The 10065-nt window shown below is 34.1% G+C and overlaps 1 protein-coding gene across 1 annotated transcript; it reads left to right on the forward strand.

Moving 5' to 3' along the window:
• Window positions 1–1443: 1443 nt before the first annotated feature.
• On the forward strand, window positions 1444–4141 carry LOC145030702 (GDSL esterase/lipase At3g14820-like). Its single transcript, XM_078979099.1, has 5 exons — window positions 1444–1749; window positions 2801–2931; window positions 3064–3288; window positions 3399–3654; window positions 3813–4141. Exons 1-5 carry the CDS (start codon window positions 1491–1493, stop codon window positions 4001–4003), a joined length of 1062 nt encoding a protein of 353 aa, XP_078835225.1. The 5' UTR covers window positions 1444–1490; the 3' UTR covers window positions 4004–4141.
• Window positions 4142–10065: the final 5924 nt, after the last annotated feature.

Here is a 10065-nt window from a genome sequence, read left to right on the forward strand (position 1 = left end):
CTCTCATCTCTTGCTGCCTTGGGCCTATGCCCAATTCGCCTAGGTATCAGGACCGACCCATATATATATATATATATATATATATATATATATATATATATATATATATATATATATATATATATATATATATATATATATATATATATATATATATATATATATATAATCCGGAAAAGTACGAATCCTACAAAAATGACTTAGATGACTCCACAGAGCCATATATAGTACTTTTCGTCCATTTTTTTAGTTTGGAGTTACACCATAGATCAAAGACATATTAACAGGCCAATAACAAAATGCAAAATTTCACACCTTATGGGACAAGTTCGGTGACAAAGATAAAGATTCAAAGAAGCTTTTAACACGTCCAAGTGCTGGTAAGAGTAATTTCGGTGATAAGAACAGTGAGTCAGGATCTTTTAGTCATTTAGTAAAAGAAAATGTGTCTTGTAGGAGTTGTACTGTTGATGTATCTAGTTTAAATGAGTTTATCACCTTGGTTGGGGTCACTTGCTTAGTTTGAGGGATTTTGAGGTTGCAATACCATATATCAGTTATCGTGAATTATTTTTCTCACAAGCTCATGCAGTTTTGAAAAATAGAAACAAATCCCTGCCTTTTCTGCTGCAATGATTAATTTAAATAAAAGGGATATATGTCATTACATTAATATTTTAATTAATAAATTAAAATCTTCGGCGGAAAAATCAACACCCAACAAATATTGTTTCCTACATTCCGTTAATTACAACCACATCATTTCCTAATTTCCATCTTAGAAAAACTAATTTCCTACTTTTACTCTTATTTTGAAATAATTGCTATACACTCGGCCTTTTACATTAAACATAATTTCCATTTTAATTGTACGAGTAGTTCTTGAATTTCAACAAGAAAAATTATATCCACACACTAAAGAAAAAAACACGATCATGAAGTTGTGGATATCTGCAATTGAAATCCCTAATAAACACTTTGAAACGAATTGCATCTTTCATTGTTTACTTCGTTTCAACCATGATATGATTTCCCTAACATTTTAGCATGTGTCTTATTTGGTTTTACATTTTCCCCTTGTTATTGATAATATTTTGTTTTAACATATAGAGTCGAGCAATGATGCTTGTGTTTCGAAAGAACGCTAATTAACCTAATTCACAACTGATTTGGATCTATTTTTATCAAAACTATTAAGTTCTAAACGTACAATATCAACATGTACTTCATAGCCTCATATTTCCTATCCTCATATAAACAAAAAAACACTTGCAATAACAAAAATATCCTAGTGGAAAGGTAATATGAAACGTGGAAGTAAGAAGGCCACAAACTCTCTTTACACCAGATCAGCCTTTTGTTGGATTTTGTAGTACACCTCCTAGTCAACGAATCCAAATACATAGCATTTTTCTGTATATATAGACGTCAAGGTACTATGGTTTCCTTAAAAAAAAGTCATTTGTTGTTTCATCTTCAGATATTTTCCGATGATTCATCCATTTGTTAACGTCATTCTCTTTTGTCTATATACGTCAATTATTTATTTATGCAGTAGCCAAGGAACAATAAATCCGCCAGAAAGTGTGTCGGCTCTCCTAGCATTCGGGGACTCCTTCCTTGATACTGGGAATAATAACTACATCATAACACCCGGCAAGGCAAACTATCTTCCATATGGAAAGGATTTTATGGGTGGAAAACCAACTGGAAGGTTCTCCAATGGGAAAAACATAGCCGACTTTTTTGGTACATTTTCAAATTAATACCCTCTTTGATGTTTTTATGTCGAAAAAGGTTTTCTATTATTTGAACCAATGCCGAATTCATCAAATTAAAACTCGAGTCTAAAAAAAAACTTTACATTGGTGAAATCATACATTATAGCGACTGAAAATTAACCCCATTGTGTCTATCAAATAACTCCAACCAAGTTTTGAAGTTTAATACATTACTATGGTTCATAGTGCATAGGAGATCGAATTGTACTCATGGCATTTTTTGTATCCCACATATATTGGTGTTTATTCTTCTTTAAAGGGTTTTTTTAGTAAATTATAAACCTAATAGAACACCCTTGACCCTACTCCATAAAAGCTCTATTAAAATAAAAACCATATTGCTAATGTTAATAATATAGTAAGATGGTTACACGAAAATGGATGCAACTACTGCAATAAATTCTGTGTCCATCCATGTTCATAAAAGATCATGTTCACAAAAGATCAACATGAAAGAAGGCAATATTTTTGGATTTATCATCCTCATTTTGAACCTATATTCATCTTTATTCTGGTTATTTTTTTATTTGCGTAAAACAAATTCTTCTTGAAAATCTTATCCTTTTTACTAAAATCAAATTAATTCTCATATCAAATCAAAGCCCAATCACATAAGTTATAAATAGAAATATGAAAAATATAAATTTAACAAAGCAAAATATTTGGGAAGCAAGCATATCGCTTTTCGCAACTTCATCTTTAATGTCAAATCAAAGTCCAATCATATTACGTACTGCCTTCACTAAGCATGTTAGATTCTTGGAATTGCAATGTCAAATATGCCTACCCAATAAAATTATAACAAGTGTCATCTTTCCATATTTTTTAAACTAAATGATTAAGACTATATTAGGAATATATCAAATACAATTAAATTGAATGATGATTTGTTATAATTTTAGTGGGTAGGAATAATTGTAGGAGTAAAAGGTAGGAGGCAATTTAATTTCTCATTAAATATAGCTACTAAAACTGACAAAAACTGCAATTAATTTATTGTTATGATATCAAATCCGAAGCCGAAGGATTAGGAGTGAAGGAATATCTTCCAGCATATCTCGACCCTTCCTTACAAGACAACGATCTTCTCACAGGTGTAAGTTTTGCTTCCGGTGGCTCTGGATATGATCCACTAACAACCAACATATCGGTATGCATACATGATACATATCTTTTTGCTAATTTCTAAAACTACTTATATTTTACATGCTACCTATATACATGCATATCTATTCATGTATCCTTATCTTTTCTCACAATTGTTTGGTCTCCTTCCAATTAGTCTGCTATACCAATGCTGGACCAATTAACTTTGTTCAAACAATATATTGGTAATCTCACAAGGATCGTTGGGGAAGAAGCTGTGATAAATATAATGAACATTAGTGTATCATTAGTATGTGCAAGCACAAACGATCTTATTATATCCCTTCCAGCAAGAAGCTTACAATATGATGTAGATACTTATGATCGCATGTTGGTTAACTTGACCTTGAATTTTATAAAGGTATTAACAACCTTACTTTTCATTCCTAGTAATTATATAATCTTTACACATTCAAACATTGCTATGCAAGATGGAAATGAACAAGTAGATGTTTATCAACTTTGTTGAAGGAACTATACAACCTAGGAGCTCGAAAGATAGCTGTCTTTGGTGCACCCCCTACGGGATGTCTTCCTGCAGAAAGAACATTATTTGGAGGTGTGCTTAGAATGTGTGTCCAGAAGCAAAATGAAGCAGCAGTGTTGTACAACAGCATGCTAAAAGAGCAACTCCAAATTCTTGCAAGTAGTCTTCCTCAGTCAAGGATTGCTTTTGTCGATTTCTACAATCCTCTAATAAACATCATCAATAACCCTCAGCAATACGGTATCCACAACACCCACAACTTAATAACGCATTAAATTGAGTTGGCTAGTGAAAATATTCATGCAATGTTTTGGTTTATGTTTTTCTACACGACTCAAAGAAAAGTTTTCATCTATTCTGTAATTTTGACGTAAATTTTTTTATGTAATAATGTTTAGGGTTGCAAGTTACTGATAGAGGCTGTTGCGGAACTGGTTTGCTAGAGGTGGTTTTTTTATGTAACAGACTTAGCACAACGTGCCCAAACGACTCTAAATATTTCTTTTGGGATAGTATCCACCTATCAGAGATTGGATGTAACATCTTTGTTAATCAGAGTCTACCGGGTTTGGTAGATAATTTGTTCTAGTATAATTAATGTTTGATGGGTGATATGAACTGCTAGTATGGAGATATACACCAGGTCACATAATTAAATAAAGCAATGGAAATGTATTCACTTCTAAATTTGATTAATGTAAACATAGCCTTTGTTGGTTGATCATAATATTTATGTATACATTTTGATCTTGGTTGCTTTTGGCTTTTATTACTCTTTAATATCAGAATTCTAAGTAGCATATTTTTTTGATATTAGGGTAATGTTTTAATTAATGTTTACCAACCTTAGAATGTTTCACAATAACCTTCATTACATTTTGTTGGCATATCGGTTTGATCCAAAGATGGAGTTATATTTTCGGGGGCAAAATAGAAAAGTTCTCTTTCGTTAGCTTTTTAAGTTTATTCTATGCATCTTTTTGGTCCAATTAGGTTTCTAATATTTTAGCATAAGGAATCTTTTATTAGATTAGAATAAATAAGGCATCGTTGGATTATTGTAGGAATTCACAACCTTTATTAGTAAGGAAAAGTCTTGTATGTAATTAATTTGTGTTTCGATTCTCCAATGTTCCATTTTTTTCTACTAACTAATGCGCACAGGTTTCTTTTTGCTTATAATTGAAGCAGGTTCCAACCTAAGTAAATTTAAATTTGGTATCAGAGTGGTTTTGTTGATGGGATGTAATTTGGTTTAGAGCATACGGTATGGGTGGGTGTTATGACACCAAAAAATTGCCACCTCACCATGACACATCATCATTAACACAATACAATTTAGATAGGAAATGGTGTTCAATATTATAATGTGTGTTCAGAAATAGAGAGAAAGAAAGAGATAGAGAAAAGAAAGAAATCTTATTAGTGGAAAATGGCTTTGTGTCTCGTTCTCGTCACAACGATACATGCCACAACAAGAAGAAACTAGAAGGGGGGGGGGGGGGGGGGGGGCGGTGTTCCCCCCGTTACCACGCCGTCAAGGCATGTCCACGTAGACAATAACGAGAATGAGAAGCCCCATACCGTGTACTCTTAGATCACAAGTTAAAATATCTTAACAACAAGCTTGATTTCTCTCGATCCTATTGGTTGAGGCCCCACAAAACACATACACACAACACACACTAGTCACGTAAATATGTATGTGAAAGTAAACTTGCAAAATGGAACCTGATTACAAATATCTACATTTTCCTATATGTTAAACAAAAGCAAAGTACGTCTATTTATACGAAATAAAGAGCTAAATAATAGTTATCATCTAACCCACGATATTATGCTAAAATGTAGCCACTCACTTTTATCTTCCATAAAACATGGTCAAAGATAAAGACCAAATCTTTTGCTCACCTTTGGATTACATCAAACCCGATTAATCCAACAATCACCCCCTTAATCGGTTTATTGTCGCCCATCAACAATGTTTCTTTGCAATTAACCACCGACGAACAACACCACATTCAGAGCCTTTGTTCACCATCAACCTACCCTATACTTCACCTGCAAAACCGGTCGCCAACAACTGTTTTAACCAACACCATATGGTTGTACCATCTTCAAGCCACATGCTTTACCAAGACAACAACCACAATGAGTCTCGACCTTTCTCGGACACCTGACCTCCATCTCGGCCACATCCAAAGTCTTCCCTCAACTTTTCCCAGACCCCTGACCTCTTCTTCAGCCACATCCAAAGCCAACTCTGTCACAGTCTCCTTTAACTACCACTGCAGCCACTGTCGAGACCTCCCTTTAACAGCTTAAATACTTTACTTGTTCAAAGAGTCTTCTCCTATCGCTACCAGTCAACAAAACCAAGCTCCTCTTTCTGTTTCTTTTTTCTGCAAACAAGCCAAACCAAAAATCCACTTGTTCTGATTTCTTCCAACTTGTCTTCTCGGATTCTGAAAAGACTCATCGTACTGAATACAATATCTATTAAACCGGGACCATTCTTCTTTTTGTTATGTCGATAGCCACCTGTTATCATCACCGTTCCATCATTATCATAGAACCCGTCGACCATCTTCTCCGGGAAACCATAATAACCCGCAGTCACCTGCTACACCATCTTCTAAATTGCCAAACACTAGCAACCCACTACAGACCGACATCTGTTTCCAATCATAACAGCTCCCGATAACCACTTGGTTAGCTTTGATACCAATTGTTATTTCAGGCCCTACAAAACACGTACACACTAGTCATGTAAATATGTATCTGAAAGTAAACTTGCAAAATCGAAGTTGATTACAAACGCATACATCTTCCTATATGTTAAACCAAAACAAAGTACATCTATTTATACTAAATAAAGAGATGAATAATATCTATCATCTAGCCCACGATATTATGCTAAAATGTAGCCACTCACTTTTATCTTCCATAAAACCCGGTTAAAGATAAAGACCAAATCTTTTGCTCACGTTTGGATTACAACAAACCCGATTAATCCAACAAATCCGACTTGTCCTAATCTTAGCGAGAGACTAACTTGATGTACATGATAAATGGTTGGGAATACATCAAAATAGGTGGATTTGATTCGGTTCGTTTTTACGGGTGATGGAAGACGGTAAAGTTGGTCATAACCTTGTCATCTTGATTTACTGAAGAGTGCTCTAGGAACAAGCTTGATAAAGAGGTCAGGGTTATCAAAAGAGAGTGATGGGTTTTGGTCATAAAACATCCTATGTGCTCATACAAACCCTAAAGCTTGGATCTAGGTTTCTCTATTGTACATGCTTTGAATCCAAGACTATAAACCCTAATTCTAGCATGCAAGTAATCATATTAACATAAGAATGAGTTTATAATGTTACCTTGATTGTTATGTAGCAATAACAATCCCAATCCCACCTTGAATTGACTTTGGAAGGCTTAGAGTCACAAGTGTCACTCCTCTAATGGTTCACAAACACCATAAGCAAGAGGATGAAGAGGAGAGAGATTGGAGGCTACCAAAAACGTGTAGAAACCCTAACAAGAAGCTTAGCTACGTTTTTTAGCCTTAAGGGGTCTTTATATAGTTGGGCTATTAGGGTTATCTAACAAGGAAACCCTAATTTGGATGCTTAATCCCTAAGCAACCCATAGACTCCTTTAATCAAGCCCTTGGACGATTTCCTTATGGGCTTCCCCATAGAATTCGTCCAACCCTTGATACAAGGCAATCCATGGCCCAAATTGCAATTATCTTATAATTAAAACTCCAGTCCCTTAAGTTTAATTAATCTCTTTTAGTCACAAAACTAATTACTAATTAATTATTGACTAATATTAATTAAACAATATGATTTCTCCTTTAATATATTATTCTCATAATATATTAATAAATCATATTTAATCCTTTCTCTCCATAAGTCATCCTATCAAGCTACTTTGGTGAAGGCAACCCAAAAGGACCATGCACCATCGGGTCAAGTACATACCAAAATAGTTATGGACTTAGACACTAATCCAACAGTCTCCCACTTGGATAAATCTAATAACTATTCTGCGTATGACTTCAGATCCTAATCTGCAATTGTAGCTTTCCAAAGCCGCTGTCAACTCTGATCCTATCAGATACGCGTGTCCTTAGATAAGGGATCATATATTCCTCCATTCTAGATATCGTGTGAGATATGATTTCAAATCATTCGCTTTGTACTATATCTCGATTTCTGATTTATGACGACAGACTAATTGAACAAATCAAATTAGCCCTAGCCCGGCCGAGCATTTACGTTTGTCATCACTAAATAATCGAGGGGCCCAAAGATATCGCTTTTATCCTTCTTTGGATAAAAGGAACGGATAAACTTTGATATAATGCCTGCTTGCACTCACTAACCAAATCACACACAACAATATGTTTTATAACACCAAGTTACTAGTGCGTTTACATATTATCAATGTGTAACCGATTAGCAAGATACAACTCACACATCTCGGTTTCAAGAAGATAAGATATTATCGTCTCACTAATCACTTGTGATACAATCCATGGAGTGATCCAAGTGAGCGTGGGTTTAATCCAATGCTCAAATCATATTCATAAGCACTCATGAACGTTGCAGCAAACATTTGCTTATGTCTAATACTCTTTTAGACAATCCACACATCAATTCACGACAGTCTTCATTCATATCTACTTCCAACATATGAACGACTGTGGCCCGTTTGAATGATTTGATTATTCTTAATAAACTCAATTATTCTGGAAGTCAAAACATGCAAAGTGAAACACAAGAATAATACTAATCCCATATGGCCTCAACCCTTTGAGCATAAATAAAACACGTTTTATTTATCACCATATCGATTACTCATTATTTGTCGTTTCGGGTAATCAACTTCTTACTTAAATTATTACACTTGTCCCATGCTCCTAGCATGCACACAATGTTTACCTATGGTTCTTACTTTGTGAAATAGATCACATTGAACATGTTGCCAATCATTCTCATTTCAGAACTCCAAATCCTTTTTCATAAGTGAAAGAATATCAAATTCTTGCTACTTATAGAATATGCTAGATTCTAACATCCTATGCAATGATTCTTTCGTAATGTCACTGCACCAAAGTCACAAAGACTATTGCCAATGATATTACAAAGTCCTCTATCGGAGATTGTTACAAGACAATTCCTTAGATATGATGTCTCTCACTCAAAGTACATTCCTTTGAACATCCTTTTGCATAAAGGTTTCTAATCTAGTCATAAATTTTCAATATTTACTTCCCAGTATGGACATGCTTCCATATGTTCCATATGACAACTCATTTCTTAATAGAATCTTTTCTATTCCTCATAATGTCAATATGGTCCATTCAATACCATGCTTCCAACTACTCACAAGCAACCAATCCTCGTCGAACTTTGGATTGTCCTTTGATAGTTGTTTAATTATGTTAGTCAAAAACCAATTCTAGTCCCTTTTCCCTGTAAATGCGCTAGACATTTGGAAAATTTTAGAATGGTCAAACATTAAATCATTTTCAATTGATCCTATACCCGAAGCGTATGGGACACGACGCATAATGTTTTATTTGCTATGTTCTCAAAATTCGAATTGTGAAGAGGAATGCCGTAATCATAATCGAAATTTTAAGAACACACTATGTACCCTTGACTAAATTTATTAACATTTCTCAACCTAAACCTCTAGATTTGAAATGAAGCATAATATTCTCTTCCTTAATTATAGCAAAACAACTTTACAACCCTTACGTCTTTGCAAAGTATAACTCTTGTTTTCTATAATTAATATTGCCAACTTGCAATATGTGCCTTAATAATCATACAATCATAACATTTATGCTCCCACTATCATGATGATTACTATAAAACATAACACTTATGCTCCCACTAGCTTCGACTTGTATTCACAAACATCTTAACTTTCAGAAAGACAATACTTATTGAATTTCTTAAGTCCATGTTTCTAATACTTAGTTATTTGATCATCTTTTATCAAGTCTTCTTGAACTTATACACCTTTTCCTTATATAGTGCATATGTGTGTCTTAACAATTAAGACTAATTGCCAAACCTCACAATTCAAATCATGGAAAGCGATACCGTAACCATAATTGAATTCGAGAATGCAAATTTACAATCACTATCTTCTTAAAATATTTCTTAGTGAAAGCATTTCCTCACAATCATTTTCATGAAGGAGGAAATCTTATGACACTTAGATTTTAATGGTGTATATGTTCCTATCCATGTGAATTTGTTAAAACTAAAGTTTACGACAAATTCAAACTCATATGGATCGAACTTTCTTAATCTTGATTTCTTGCCTTATGGTAGCACAGCTGCCCACCATGTCTTCCAAGTAGTTAAGCAGATCACCCATTCCTATCAATGTACCTTTCATTGATTAAGGTGCTTTGCCTTTTATGCGTTCAAAATGAGAACTCATAGAACTCTCATGCATAATTAACTCAATTGGAACAGCACAGAATCAAAATATTGTCAACACGATAGGTTGTAAGCCTCAACTCATGTGCTAGTGATGATCGATAAGGTTTATTTGATTTGTTCTTGAAACCTTTCAAGACCATTGAGACTCTCACTGAATCCTTGACATATAAGATTC

The sequence above is a fragment of the Lactuca saligna genome, chromosome 2, assembly GCF_052625555.1.
Source record: "Lactuca saligna cultivar CGN05327 chromosome 2, ASM5262555v1, whole genome shotgun sequence".
Lineage (NCBI taxonomy): Eukaryota > Viridiplantae > Streptophyta > Magnoliopsida > Asterales > Asteraceae > Lactuca > Lactuca saligna.